Genomic DNA, 16,379 nt, shown 5'->3' with positions numbered 1-16,379 from the left:
ATAAAGGTTTGTTCCCTACACTACAGTCCCTTTTTAAAACAGTGCTAAAGAAGAAATAGTGTAATGGATAGGAAAGGGAGAATCAGAGAAATAATCCAACACAAAAATCTATTATTCATATAAGAAAGTACATATGTTTTACAGTCCAATCAGCAGGAGAATGGATAAACTACGATACAGGCAGTGGAACACAGTATAGTAAGGAAAATGAACAAGGGACTATTCAAATATTGAACAAATATGATATATTTCTTAAACTTACTATTGAGTAGAAGACACAAAATAATAGATATTGTATGAATCTATCCATTGATTGATCTATTTATCCATCTAAAGTACAAAAACAGCCAAAAGTAATATAAGTGGTTAAAAGCTTGAACAGTAGTCTCCCTTGTGATTAGTAGTGACTGGAAAGGAGAATAGTAATATTTTGCTTCTTGATCTGGTTGATGGTTATAGGGGAGTGTTCACTTTGTAAAAATTAATTGGGCTATCCTCACAATATGTATATGTTCCTATACGCATGATATACTGTAACCGAAAAATTAAGTATGAATAGCTTAAATATAAACATATATATTTTGCTCCAAATTCCACGTACTACTCACTAAACCACATCTATTTATGACTTTAAGCATCAAACTTGAAGGGCAAATAGGTCAAACCAATGTCCGAGGCCAGAAAGAAACAGTAGAGTATTAAATCCAGAATCAAATTATTAAAACCAAAGAAATATAGTATATTATTTTTCTTAAATATTTTTTTTCTAAATCATTGTCATGTACATAGGTAAGTTCTAGGTCCTTAGGTCTTTTCTTGGGTAGAACACTTGGGTTTTAAGAAGTCAGACTCTCTAAATAGGTGGTTCTCAATCTTAAACATGCATTGGAAACATCTGGAGGGCTTGTTAAACTATAGATTGTGGTCTCTACCCAAGAGTTTCTGTTTCAGTGAGTATCAGCAGGGCCCAAGAATTTACATGGCTAACAATTCCCCGGTGATCTTGGTGCTGCTATGCTGGAACCATATACTGACAACTACTGTTCCATAAAAAAAAAGAAAAAAAAATGTTTCAATCCTGAGTTACATTTGACAAGTTTGGAACTTTCCTTTGCATCTATATTTCTACCAAATCAATAAATAATAATATTAAGAAGAATAACATCAACTACTATGAAGAGAAATTATAGGGAATAAGGGTGTACAAGTAAAGACTTTGGCCCAAAGTAGGTGCAGTATCAAAAAGCTGTTATTTTTATTTTTGGTTCTAGTCTTTCCCTTGTTTAGAGTCTGGAAAGTCTTCAACAGGTAGAAAAGACCAGTTCACTAAACTCAGTGGTCTTCAACTCTCGCTGCACATTACAATCCCCTGGGGAATTTTTAAAAATCTAATGTTTGGGCTATATCCAAGACAAATTAAATCAGAATTTCTTCAGGGTGGAACCTAAACATTAATAATTTTTAAAATTCTCCAGGTGATTCTCATGTGCAGCCAAAATTAAGAATCAATGCTTTAGTTCTACAAACTTTGTATATTATGTCCCATTCGCCATAGAAAACTCTATGGGGCATTAAAGTGAATGAAGCAACATTTTGACTTTAAGGTTCTTATAGTTTAGTCAAGGCAACGTACTCAAAGATTGACATATTCAATATAATGACAGAACTATTAAGATGTACGCATGAACCAGATGCCAGGACAAACCTAGAGAAGGCCCACTTACTCTCACCTGTCACTTTAAGGAAAAGTTTGCTAGAGGTTCTGCTTTATTAATTCATATATTGAGGGTTTTTTTTGTTTGTTTGTTTGTTTGGGGGTATTTGTTTGTTTATATAGAAACACTGTGCCAGGCGTTGTGTTAGACACAATTGCAGTTGTGATAAATTTTATAACGGAGTAGAGTACCATGAAACTTATGATGGGAGATTTGACAAAGTTGGAGAAGTCTGGAACAGCTCTGATGTCTGAGGCAAAGTATGACTGAGTTGGCATCTAAAGAATAAGTACAAGTTATCAACATGGAGGAGAGAACATGGAGCAAGAGTATGCTTCAGAAAGAAGAGGGACTGTGGGAAATCCCGGAAGTACTGAAAGCAACTGGGCAGTTGTGAGGGGTGAGGCTGGCAGGGCCTTGTAGATGGTTATATGACTTTTGGTCTTTATCCCAAAAAAAAGCTTTGGGAAGATTTTCAACAGAGAATGATATTCAGATTTTCTTTTTAAAAAGATCAGTTTAGCTCGAGTGCAGAAAACTAAAAACGAACAAGAGTGATTGAAGAAAAACCAGCTAGGGGCTGTGCAGTTTCTCTTGAACAAGAGGCGAAGTAAGCACATTATCTCTCCATTCCCAGAACTCTTTTTTTTTTGTAACTGAAATGTGTTTGACATATAATATTATGTAAATTTAAGGTGCACAGTATGTTAATTTGGCATATTTATATATTGTAAAATATTGCCATTATAACAATAATTAGCACCTCTATTGTGGTTCATAATTACCCTATCTTTTAAGTAGTTGGAATAATTAAGTTTCAGTTTCTTAGCACGTTTGATAATTATAATACAAAATTGTTGTCTATATTCAGTGTATTATGCGTTATATCTCTAGGGCTTATTTACTATTCATTGTAAGTTTGTATCCTAAAAAAATTGTCTATCCCCTCACTGCCATTTCCTGGTAACCACCATTTTATTCTCTGTTTTCGCAAGTTAGGCTTTTTAGAAATTCCACACATCAGAAATATTATACAGTCCTTGTCTTTCTCTCCAGGACTCTTCATTCATGTTTACTCTATCCTTCAGACAAGGGTGTAGATGTGAGAATGCAAGCAGGAAAATGCATGCTGAGTTTTTGTAGTCATCAGGGTTTATTTTGGTGGTCACAAGCCAAGGAGGAGAAAAGCACTTATTGGGTTCTCATTCCTTGGTCTAATAATATAACATTTATTTTAGAAATATTTCTGTGATTCTAGAAAAACAGATAAATCCAACAATCTGAATATAGGAGGTGAACTTATTTTGTTTTTGTCTATTCATTTGGCATTTGATCATACAAATTTAACATCCAAAAAAAAAGAGGGAAATGTTAAAGATTATCTCATGTCCTGTTCTTTTCTCCAGTATTTCAGGACATCCGCCTGAAGGTTTCTATGTCTGCTTTGCTTTAGAATCTTTTTCTGTGTAAACAGAGCCACCAATTGCGATCCCTTCAAGGATCAGACATGTTCTGTGATTGTGAGAAGACGGCTGGAAATAAAAGAACTGCACTACCAGAGATATCCCCACCAAGGCTCTGCAATAGAGGCAGCCAAGTTTAAACACTACTTCCACCAGCCCACTTTTCCTTTTGCAAAGGTTCAAAGTGAGTAAGGAGAAAGGAAGACTCTCACAAGACCACCCCAAAGCACACCTGCAGCAAAACCATCTTTTCAAACATTTAGTCTCTCCCTCTCTACAGGGAGATTCATCTTTCCTTCCAATCACAAATTATCTTTCTTCCTCTTTCCACCAATTAATCTGCCTCTTTTTTCCCTGTAATACAGTTAGTGGAACAAGCATCTTAGAGCCTTTATCAAACTGTAAGATTCTTACAGTCAAAAAGTATTTGTCATAATCTGTCTATAGATACCTACTACAAGTATTAACGCATTCTCAAATTACGAGGAGCATAAAGGGGGTGGAACCATATTGTAAACTCGAACTATGAGAAACATTAATATGACTAGAAAAAGAAAAGCAGATTCTCACTCTGTCGAAATTAACTTTTTGAAATTCTTGAGTGCAAATAATTTACATTGGAAGAAATGGTTTTATATCATCATATTAGTGTTAATAGTCATACATCACAAGAGAAAAAATTCATCCCAAGTTTGATATTAAAATATAATATTAATACAAAAATTATTTTTATTCTTTGCAAACTACTAAGAATTGTGGTTTTATATTTTACACTACTTATTTATAATGTAGCTCTCGATACAGAAGCTGCAAAAACTGTTCAATAAACCTATATTAGTAATTATACTTGCTTTATGACTTTGGATACTATAATTGCAGACCATTGCAGTGTTTGTTAAAATAGTACAGTTAACATGAAAAAAAAAAAAAACTAAGAAAAAATCCAGAATCATACTCTTTATACTTTGGACACAATGATTGTATCAGCTCAAGCTCTAAATAAAGCATTTCACTGTGTGGTAATCCACACAGTGTTTCAACACTGGTTGCCCACAGGTAACACACAGAATTCAGTTGGTGACCTATAAAATATCTTCTAGATCTGTCCTTCTCTAAATAATTGGCATTTGATCCAGATTGAGAGCATTGCTAAAGACAGAAAACTAAATTAGCTCTCTTGAGCAAGTGACCCTGACTCAAAAAAGAAAAAAAAAAAAAAAGATAGTGCAGATAGTTTATGGTTACTCTTCAGCAGAATCCTCGAGCAAGATTATTAGTACATGCCTCTTTTTTTGTAAAGCAATTACTCAAGACAGTAGGTTTGAGAAGTATTCATGTTTCCTCCTCTCCATTATAGTCATGAGAAGACTGAGGCTGAGGACATGTGTGGCACCCATGAGTCAGGTTACACCTCTTGATGGTGTTGTGAGGCCTCCTAATAATATAATAAAAATGTTCCTTTGGTGTCTTCCCAGGTAACTGGCTATAATATAAAAGATAGGTCTTTCCATTATTATTATCATTAGAAAAATAGATTTTGATCACTTGTCACCATAGACATTTAAAAATAAAATGGGATATTTATGCATAAAAATAAATAAAAATAGAAAAATACAATTATCTATTTATTGTGTTGATGTGCATTTTTCTAAGCCTACAGACAAAAGAAAATAGAGCAAAGTAAAAGATAAATTTTATCACGAAATTTAAACTTTCTCTAAGTCAAAAAATAAATAATTCCAAAAAATAGTAATATGTTTAAAGAAAGGGCAATAGACTAATAATTAAGTTATATAGATGAGCATTTAAAAAAAATACCAAGATTACAGAAGATAAAGGAATAGAGTATATAAATACATTATTCACAATAAAACTAATAACAATGAGTATACTGAGAATGTTAGCCAAATTGATGTTTAAATACAAATTAAAACAAACATATATATCTATATTTATACCTAAAATATATGTGTATCTTATTATAAATATGTATGACTATATAAATATATTCAAAGTACTGTAGTCAAAGAACCATGCCTGAGACTTCTCAGGACCTTGACCTAATCTGCTTAATAAAATGCCAGACTGTAATACACAAACAATAGAGGAACCTTAGAGAGAATGGGTATACTTTGCCTGTAGGATGAATAAGAAACATTTGGGAACTATTAGCCAACCTCTAAGACGGTCCCCTCAAACCTTCACCTCCTGGTAGTCCTCTCCTACACTGAATTAGAGCTGACTGTATGATCAAGAAAAACCACACAATGAAAGTAACAGGTGACTTCCAAGTATAGATCATACAAGGCACTGAAGTTTCTATCTTTATCTTTCACCTCATACACTCTGGGGAAATCCAGATACCATGTCATGAGGATACTCAAACATTGCAGAGAAGTTTGTGTGGAGAAACCAGAGGCCTCATGCTAATAGCCAGCAGCATTCCGCCAACCATGTGAGTGATCTTCCTTGCAAAGGTATCCTCCCACCTCAGGCAACCTGTCAGATGACTGCAGCCCCTTCCCCCACAAACCCTTGCCACAGCTGATACCTGATTGCCACTTCATGAGAGATTTTGAGCCAGAACCACATGACTAAGCCAATTCCAAAGTCCTGGTAAACACAAACTGTAAGCAACAGTAAATGCTTTTTTAAAAGTCATCAAGTCTAGGGCAATATATTATATGATAATATAAAACTAATACTGATTTTATGGGCATGTATGTGTGTATATGTATTTATTTGATTAGCAATTAAGCTACATATAACCTATCAATATAATAATTACTTAAAAAAATATATATCTCTATGTTTGTAAAGATGGTAATAAATAGACTATATACTGCCTAAGGTAAGTATCAACAAACAGAACCATTTTGGAAAGCTGTTTTTCAATATGTAACAGGAGCCTTAAATATATCCAAAAATTAATTCCAAAAGAATCAAAAGCCTAAATATAAGAACTAAAACCCTAAAACTCTTAGAAGAAATCATGGTGGTAAAATTTCATTACCTTGAGTTTGGCAATGGATTGTCAGATATGGTATCAAAAAGCATGTGTAACAAGAGAAAAAATCAATAAATCATACTTCATCAGAATTTTTAAAATGTATGCATCAACATGCATTACCAGGAAAGTGAAAAGAAAACCTACAAAGCAGGAGGAAATATTTACAAATCGTATATCTGATAAGGCCTAGGAATTCTTAAATTCAATTACAAAAAAGAAAAAAAAAATTGGCAAAAGACTTGAATAGACTTTTCCCCAAAGAGGAAATACAAATAATCAATAAACATATGACTATATATATGCCCAACATAATTCATCATAGGGAGATGTACACTAAAATCACAATGAGATATCAATTCATATACACTAGGATGGCTATAATAAAAAGAACGGGAAAAATACTAGTGGGGAGGACATGGAGAAATTAGAACTCATATATTGCTGATGGGAATGTAAAATGGTACAATACTTTGGAGAACAGTTTGGTGGTTCCTCAAAAAGTTAAACATAAAATTATCATACTACCCAACAACTCCACCCCTCAGTATATATTCCCACATTTGAAAACAGGTAGGCAAAAAAATAATAATAATTCTTGTGTACAAATGTTCATAGCAGCATTATTCATAATACTCAAAAAGTAGAAAAAAAAAAACTACCTATTAATGGAGTAATGGATAAAGAAATTGTGGTAATACATACGATGGGATATTATTCAATCATAAAAAAGAATCATGTACAGATATATACTCTAATGTGGATAAAACTAAAATATGCTAAGTGAAAGAAGTCAGAAATAAAAGGTCGCATAGTATATAAATTCATTTACATGAAATATCCTAAATAGGTAAAAACATAGACAGAAGTCAGATTGTTGGTTACCAGAGGGTAGGGTAGGAAAGAGTGGGGAGTGACTGCTTAATGGGCATGGGGCTTCTTTGAGGTGATTAAAATGTTTTGGAACTAGATAGAGGTGGTGGCTATGTAAAATTGTGAATGTACTGAATGTCACTGAATTGTACACTAAAATAGTTAATTTGTGTTAACTATTATGAATGTCAGTTCCATTATCAAATCTGCCATACATTTTCATTCAGAAATTCCACTTATGGAAGTGCATACCACAGAAATATTAAATTCAGGAAAAAAAGGTGTATACTGAAAAAATTTCAAAACATTTTTTTTTAACATGAAAACAACAAAGTTCCAATAGGAAGAATCTGTAAGTTGAAACAGCCTTTAATTTAGTTTTTCTAGTTCAGCTTATTTACCTTATAATAAAGATAAAGACAAATCACCGTAAAATTGTACAAAGCCAGTTTGCTAGGGTGAAGCTATTACTACTTTTTTGAAAGACCTTGGATGAAATTCTAAGTCTGTCTGAGCATACATTTTCCAGCTTCTCTGAGACTAAATTTTCTCCTTTCTGAAATCAGAATAATAGCATCTCCCTAAAATAATGCTTAATATATGATAACTACTGTTTCTCTACTTTTATATATACAGGAGGATAAAAGGAATAAAACACCTCAAAATAATTTTAGAGGATATGTTTGGATGGTTAGATTTTTTGAAATTGTTTTTTCCCATCTTTGTTAACAGGAAGTATACACATGTGGACACACTCTCAAATACAGTACACACACACACAGGGTAATTATGATATTTAATTACTCTAAAAACATCAACAATCCCAAATTGTTATATCAGTATAAACTGTATAGAACAGAATTAGTTTACATTCTTCTTTAATTTTGGCTCAACATGACTTATAGGTTTTTTTGCTCTCCAAATTGTCAACCTGTGGGTAAGACTGAATTGACTGCCATCCCTCAAATACTTAATGCTGCTTCTATGAAGTCCCGTGTTATCTGCCCACCTGGAATGTTTTTCATTCATCTTTACTTATTTGATTCAAAACCCAGCATATGATTCCCTGTCTAACATGATTATCTTGAATTAAATTTTTCTCGTTTCCTTATATTACCACTCTTATGACACATCATTCAATACTGTATGTGGTAAATGTTTGGTCATATTACTTCTACCTGACTGTATGTTTCTTAAAGGAAATGATTCAAACCTGTGTGTGCATATTGTATGCTAACATACATACATCTGCATAATGTCTATTTCAGTAGTTTATACATGATAAATTATAAATAAATACAATGAATAAATGAAATTGAATAAGACTGTGAAATTTAGTTTGATCATTTTTTATCTATTACAATAATCCAGAGATTGATGTATCATAAACTATATTGATTTTTCCTGAAGTTAAACCAAAAAAAAGAGAATGTTAAGATTGTCTTAATATGTTAATGGTGTTCATTTATATTTTTGTATTAATTATATTCTCATGTAATCAACATACTTTGCCTGAATACCTAAAGTTAAACAAATTTTATACATTGTATTCTAGAGAGCCTTTCCATTATAATCCCAATGGCAATGTATGAGTGATCCAATTTTCCCACATGCTTTTAAAAATTTTTTTATACATTCCGATATGAGTGTAGAGACATCCCTTATTGTTTTAATTTGTATTTATTTAATGGCTAATGTTAACCACATTTTTATCTACTTATTTGCCATCTGCATATCTTCTTCAATGAAATGTCTCATGTCTTTGCCCATTTTCTGATTGTATAGTTGCTGTTTTTTTGTAACTCTCAAGTTTGAGAGTCTTGATATAGTCTAGATATTAGTCTTTCAGTGAGTATCTGAATTGCAAGTATTCTCTCCCAGGCTGTAGCTTGTATTTTCATCCTCATAATCCCAAAGAATTTCTTATACTTTTTTTCCTAAAAGGTTTATAGATTTATATTTTTGCATTTAAGTCCATAATTCATTTTCAGTTTGTATGTTCTGTGAGGCTTAGGTCCATGTGTTTTTGTTTGTCTATTTTGCCTATGGAGGTCCAATTGCCCCAGAACCATTTGTTGAAAAGACTATCTTACCTCTGTTAACTGGCTTGGCACCTTTGTCAAAAATCAGACATATTTGTATGAGTCTACATCTGGGTTCTTTATCCTGTTTTATTGATCTAACTGTCTGTCCTTCTGCCACGTCCACTTAGCTTTAATTAGCTACTGAAACCTGATGTTTTTTTTTAAGTTTATTATCAGTTTAATACAGAAGTTATTTTAGTTTAAAATATAAACAATATTATTTAAAAACATTTTTAGGATGTTGTGATATTTTTGTTTATAAAAATCAAGTATTTTTCTTACTCTTACATGTGATTGTTTAAAATCTCAATGAATAGAGATAACACAGCAAAAGTTAAAAAAGGCAAAATTTGTAATAGATTACTTTGATTTCAATCTCCATCTTTTTCTGTTAATTATTTTAAATAAAAAAGTATATAAACTCAGCTAAAAATATAGCATGTGTGTATTTCAAAAAACTAAAACCATCAAACAGAAGGTCCTTTGAACTATAAAATTTCATGTGCTCAATAGCTTTCAATGGATTATATGAGGCTTTCTGCCTTAAGTCTATAAATTTTTATCGTCCGTCTTAAAGCACATAAAACTTTCTTGAATGATTTCCAATCACTTATTTTCTACAGAGACTAATCTGCTGAACTGACTTTTCAAAATTTACTTTGCTTTTTAACAATGTGAATGATATCTAAGTACAAAATACTCAACAACCATACTTATGCTCTAATTGTACTATTAAGCTGACATGGAATACTAAAGCCTTAATTGCAATTAGAGCATTTTATTTTTGTCTGAATTAATTTTTTGGCTTGTCTCATTTTCAGAATTTTCTAAAATCACAAGGCTTATGCTCAAATACCACCAATGAATTCTTCAACCATAATCTGAACCAGTTTTTCACCAGTCCTTTCTTGCTATCCATACTGCCACTCAGAGCACAGCCATTAGGAAACTCCCTAATCTATACATACATGAAACAATCAAGTATAGAATAAACCTATGCTGAAAATGTCAAAAGTCCCTAGTTTTCAGGTTTGCTTTACCCTGAAACACTCCTCTCTAATAAAGATGGACAGGGATCAGCACCAGCACTTGACAGATTGCCTCAGTTATTCACTAGCCATGTATGGAAAAAAGGACATTGTCTACAAACTTCTCTCATGTAGTATTGGTTATTAGTGACCCCTGCAGCTATTAGATATGCCAAATTTTCTCTAAGCGGGTAGATAACCAAGGAAAACTGAACTGTCACCTAAACGCATCACAAAGAAAATTTTTTCAGAGAAGATCATTCTTTTACCTGTTTGACATCATATGCCAGAAGAACATATTTTAAATCTGGTGAAACAAAATATCTTGATGCTTTGAAGGTTACCTAAAAACAAAAGGAAACAATTATTTTAAAGAACTTAACAACAGAGAGATAAATGTGCATTTGTATATAGAGTTCTAAAAAAAAAAAAAATACAACTTGATGTTAATAACACTGTGAAATAGGCATTCTCATTCCTGTAATTAATATGGGGATGCATGTATGTATATCATACAGATGGATATGAAAACTTGGAGAGGCTATATTATATATTTCGTTAAAAAATTGTTAACATATCTTTTCTACATGTCATCACTCAAAGGCTATGTTAATATTTTCATTATAAAAAACAAAAAGTAACAACTCACTAAACTTCCTAAGTAACCAAATGTTTTTATATCTGTATATGCAATTAATTAAAGGGAAAAAAATAGTGACATTCTGTGGTATCATGTTTTTATGACTGTACTTTGTATATAGGTTGCATATTTATATTGAAAGAAGCCACTTATATTAATGACAGAATCTCTTTAAACTCCCAGAGTGAAACAAATTAAAACGCAATACACAAATACATAATTAATTTTATATTTGTGTGTGTGTATATATATATATATATATATATATATATATATAAAACTATACAGCACCTGATTGATTCTGAGCCTATAGTTTTACCCAATGTCAGAAAAAATGAACTAAAATGAAGGAGAAATACTGAGTGGAGAAATGATTTTATTTGAAATAGAGATTACAGTTAACTTCATAAGTAAAGAGAAGGCAAGCAAATTGAGTTTATGCATCAAAAGCTTACAAAAAATAAACTGCATATGAATTTTAGGCAAACTAGTTTGCATAGTTTTTGCAGAGAAATACATATATAAATAATTTTGTGTACCTTATATCAAGGCAGTTTCCACAAGACTATTCTCCATGGAATAGAAAAGGGTAAAGTCAAGGTTTTCTTATTTGAAATTCCCCAATACTTAAGGGGCAGGATAAGAAACTCAGACTAATCAATATTTGGCAAAGTTTGTGTGGGATAAGAGAAAATATACTTGTTTCCCCCCTTTCCTGGGTTCTGGCACAGAGCTTCTAAAGCCCTTAGAATTTCCTGAGTAATGAGAGGGTCTTTTGTTAATAATATTTAGTCCCATTTGACCCTTCTTGGTTTATAATAATGAAATGACTTAAGATTTAGGGTACAGGGAGAGGAGCTAGATAGCTTCTGCATGGGGGCTGGCCACCAGAGGAACCAATCCACTGATTAGAGGCTTAGAACTTTTAACCGTATTTGGAGATCAAGAAGAGTGGAAGGGCTGGAGGTGAAGTTCAGTTAGGTGGCTCATGATTTAATTAACCATGTCTAGGTAATGAAACATCAATAAAAAAACTCTGAACAATGAGATTTGGAGAAGCTTCCTTATTACTAAACCTATCAAAGTACTAGGAGGATGGCACTTCCCAACTCATAGAGACAGAGATTTGGTACCCTTTTGGATTCACCCTATTTGCCTCCTCATCTGGTTCTTCATTTGTATCCTTTATAAACCAGTAATCATAAATACAGCTGACCCTTGAAAAACATTAGTTTGAAATGTGCAGGTCCACTTGTATGCAGATTTTTTTTTCAATAAATGCAATCAACCCTCTGCATCCTTAGGTTTCACATCTGCAGATTCAAGTAACTACAAACATAAAATGATATTTTCACATTCCCAATCACAGTTTCCCACCTACAGATTCTCAACTGGGGATTAAAAATACTGTTTTTGATCCCCAGTTGTTTGAATCTACATATGCGAAGTGCCAACTCCATAGACAAAAGTTACACACAGATTTTTGACTGCATAGGGATCAGCACCCCTAACACACCCCAAAACCCATGTTATTCAAGGGTCAACTGTATAGCACTTTCTGCGAGTCATTCTAGTAAATTATCAAAACTGAAGCGGGATTATAAGAAACACCAAATTTATAGCCAACTCAGAAAAAAAGGAAGGTAGCTTGGGGGCTTGGGATGTGCAACTGGTGTCTGAAGTGGTAGCAGTCACTCAGTCGTTAACCTCCGGGGTTTGCACTAACACCGGGTAGGTAGTTAGTGTTAGAGATGAATTGTAGGCCGCCCAGTTGGTGTCAGATAATTGTTGTGGAGTAACACAGTGTGTCAGTCCTGAGCCAGATATGCAAGAGAGTGGAGTGGTCTGAGAGAAAATAATATTATATGGCAATGTCAAGATTTAGAGGTTTTCTCTATTTACATCTATCTTATATAGCCGATGTATCAGACAGTTTAGAAAAAGGTCAGAAGAATCACTGGCAAAGATTCATATAAAGATATTTTTTCATTTTTTAAAAAAGTCATTTCAATAACAATGAAAATAACAGGAACAACAACAAAGCTATCATTTATCATAATCTCTGTAAATTACTTAGATTTATGTAGTTCTCAATAATCTTCAATCCTCCTGACAGCACTAGGAAGTACATATCCTCATTCTTATTCTTTCTTTTTTTTTCTCATTAATTTATTACGTATTGAAACTTGGTGAACATTAGTCTGTGGAGAATTTAGGGTGACATTGAGAACACAAGGCCATCTCTCTTATTACCGTATCTTGTATTGGAAAGTATACTGTCACACAGTAAGAGGAGGTTTATTGTTATTTAAAAGTCATTTATAAGAGCAATGCTTTCATTCCATCCTATGGAAATTAGGAAACTCAAATGCCACAGTTCTTAAACTTTTCTTAAGATCACAGAGGAACAAACATAACAAAAGAATATAAGAGGAATTCCTTTCATAAGTCTCATTATCTCACCAGCAGGGTTTTCTTTCTCTCTCTTTTTTTGTTTTAGGAGAGCTTCCCTGTCCGAAGTCTGAATTATTTAAAGAAAAGCTCACTTCCCTTGTCCCCGTCCACTCTCATGTGATATTCCTCACAAAAAATTAACTTCACGCGTTCACAGGTGTGTCTGTACCTCCGTTAACAACATCTGAGTATCTTTTACAGTTCCTACAATTATCCAGTCTAGCACTTTATTAATTATCACTATACTGCCTCCAATTATGCAGCACAAACACACTGGGAAACTTTCCAAATACCTTTCTAGGGGACAAGCTGCTGAACCTTCTTTGAATTTAGAGTTGTGTACAGGTCAGTGGTTCTGCAAAGAGACTTGCTGATGATAACACGTATAAGAAACACATTCTTGCAGTTTAGTCAAGGAAGATTGAAAGTCTCAGGCAAATCCCTCCTAGTGTAAGCCATTAATGTTATCATATTTTGCATCTGGAAGATTAATTCTTTCTAGCAGCCATAGGAGACCCTTGGGTGTACAACGACCCTAATTATAGGCATAAATATAGTTTGGCTGAGTGCCAAATTTATACGGCTTCAAATTAGGGTTTGGGGAAATTCATTATTGCTAATAATACTATTATATTACCTATATATTTAATCACTTAATTACTGTTAAAATAAAAGAATGCAGAAATATTTTCTACATGTGTTTATTGGTATCATTTAGCAATGATGTTTAGCAGTGTATTTTTTGACCCTGAATACGGGACAAAGGGCATTGAAATGCATGAACTCTGCCATCTAGGAACATTTAATTAAGGAAAGCAAGGTAAAATAAACAGGAAAAAATAAACATGCAGGTGTTTAACTAAACCTATTAAACAAAGAAGACAAGGCATTTGATCAAACTGAGAAACAAATGTATGCTTTCGGAAAGCTTAGGAAGATTTTGTAATATCTCATTTGTATGTATCATTCTCTTCTACCAAAACTCATTTAATGAACATTCATAATATGATGAGCCTCATGGTAGACACTAAAAATGTTACAAAGTTGATAAACAAAGTCCACTAGAATCTTCTCCATCCCCTACTGTGCAAGATAAGACAAATACTATGTTTTTCTATAGTCCATTGTAGAGCAGGGGCCAGAATCCCAAATGCCTTATGGGACTGGGTATTTAGTGGAAGAATTAAGCTGTCTGGGTAAATCAAGGGCAGTGGAGTAAGGGTGTCTAAAAGAGACAGAGGTCCCTCAGCTACAGATAATTGTTATTTTATAGAAAAGCACATATAATTTCTAGTTTTCCATTTTTTTAAGACAAACTAGAAATCAAATTTTAATTTATAATCTCATGATATTTAAATCACAGCCCAATATTTAAAATATATATGGAGAACTGATTCTGCCTGGGAGCTGTCAGTTCAAAAATATTTGGTAAAGGAATGACTGCTATAAGAATGAGAGAGGGGAAAAAAGATGATATGAGATTTAAAGAATAGAATGTTAGTCTTTTCATATATTTGGTAGTAATGTAAATGAAAACTTCATGAACCATTTTTTCCAGTTAAATGAAATCCTAGACTACATTAGGAGAATAATTTTCACAAAATGCATGAGCAGCGTAAAAAGAGTCCTGATGAGGTACAAGCCAGCCCCATGGATTACCACTAATATTAATAATGTGTGCATTACTGCCAACATGAATATGGCAGGGCTAATTACTCTTTTCATGAGTGGTGAAATTTAAAGCCAAGAAAAAAATTGAATTTAGAACAATTACTCTGGTAGTCAGGTAGAAAATGAGTTGGATCTGTTGACATCTTGAAGTCATGAGATCTGGTAAGATGCTCTTATGCCAATGCATGTAAACCCTATGAAGGAATTCAGGAAGAAGCAAGGACAAAGACATATGCCAATGACAAAAAAAGAGTAACAATTAAATTGAAGACTGAGAAAAAAGAATGAGTATAAAAACAATTCTGGATTTTAAAGTGTTTATCACTGGGTTAATGTTGCTATTGCAATCTAAGCTGAGGAAAAGCAAAAATTGAATACATACATACATACATACATACATACATACATAAAACAGCATATGTTGAGGAAAATTTTAGATGGCTATTTTAGATGTGTTAAGGTTATAGTACCTTAAGGAATTTAAATAGGGATGTTTAAAATCTTTGTATAAAAGCATGACATTTGAAAGATATCTGGGAGTGTCAACATTAATCAGGATGTGGAATATCAATGAAAGTTTATGTCTAGTGCAAATCAAACCTAATCAAATAAGAGAAAAACTCCTCAAACAATGTGCTTTGCTAGAGGTAGATCTATAACAATGCAGATATTATGAGTATTTTTTATAATTGCTTTTATTTTTAAATGTGTGTGTTTTCTTTCTCTTGTACTTTCGTTCAACCTGCTCTCACCTCTTGTATTTTTGTTGTAAAACCTTCACCTCTCCTTACTCCTTATTCAAATTGTATTTCTCTAAAATATCATTCGAATTCTCCCTTGTCTTCCCTGTTTTTTCAGCTCAAGTGATTCATCTGATCGTGTATATATATATATATATATATATATATATATATATATATATATATATATGCAGTTCATCTAATCATTGATCACTGTTTCATGTTTGCTCTTCTATGTTGTTTGGAACTGCAATTTACTTTTTTTTTTATTATTGCAACAGCAATGCCTCTATTAACAAATTCCATTGCAATGATTCACTCTTACTAGTAGCATTATAACTAGAGGAAGAAATAAGATAATGATGGTGTTCCAAGATATCAAACATTGAAGATCATGACAAGAAATCATTACACACAAATTTAACTATTAGAAGTACTAGAAACTATAAAATATAATTTGCGTGACTTGAATCTCAGAAAGGATTGAGGAAGAGGAGAATTAAAAATGAGGTTAAAATGAGCACAAATTGATAAGAAGGAATTGGTTGCCTTAATATTGAGAAATGACAGAAGCATAAGAACTATGCAGTCCAGGGGAGCGTTGTTCTAGATCTTGAAATGAGCTGATGTTAAAAATATGTATAGGCATCTATATTAACAAGCAAACAAATAATCAAACAAAAACTAGTCCAGAAACTTGAGCT

The 16,379-nt window shown here is 32.7% G+C and overlaps 1 protein-coding gene across 4 annotated transcripts in view; it reads right to left on the bottom strand.

Annotated features, from left to right (window-relative positions):
* Positions 1-16,379, bottom strand: part of DPP10 (dipeptidyl peptidase like 10) — a 1,197,668-nt gene that overhangs the window by 257,210 nt on the left and 924,079 nt on the right. For all 4 annotated transcript variants that reach the window (XM_036237031.1, XM_016124277.2, XM_016124278.2 and 1 more), the window contains exon 5: positions 10,440-10,514. In XM_036237031.1, the coding sequence (XP_036092924.1) occupies positions 10,440-10,514 (75 nt within the window). The remainder of the gene's footprint in view (positions 1-10,439; positions 10,515-16,379) is intronic.

Source organism: Rousettus aegyptiacus, unplaced genomic scaffold (assembly GCF_014176215.1).
Source record: "Rousettus aegyptiacus isolate mRouAeg1 unplaced genomic scaffold, mRouAeg1.p scaffold_m13_p_2, whole genome shotgun sequence".
In the NCBI taxonomy this organism is placed as follows: domain Eukaryota; kingdom Metazoa; phylum Chordata; class Mammalia; order Chiroptera; family Pteropodidae; genus Rousettus; species Rousettus aegyptiacus.
The sequence above is the reverse complement of the archived record's forward strand: the minus strand, read 5'-3'. Positions and strand labels throughout refer to the sequence as shown.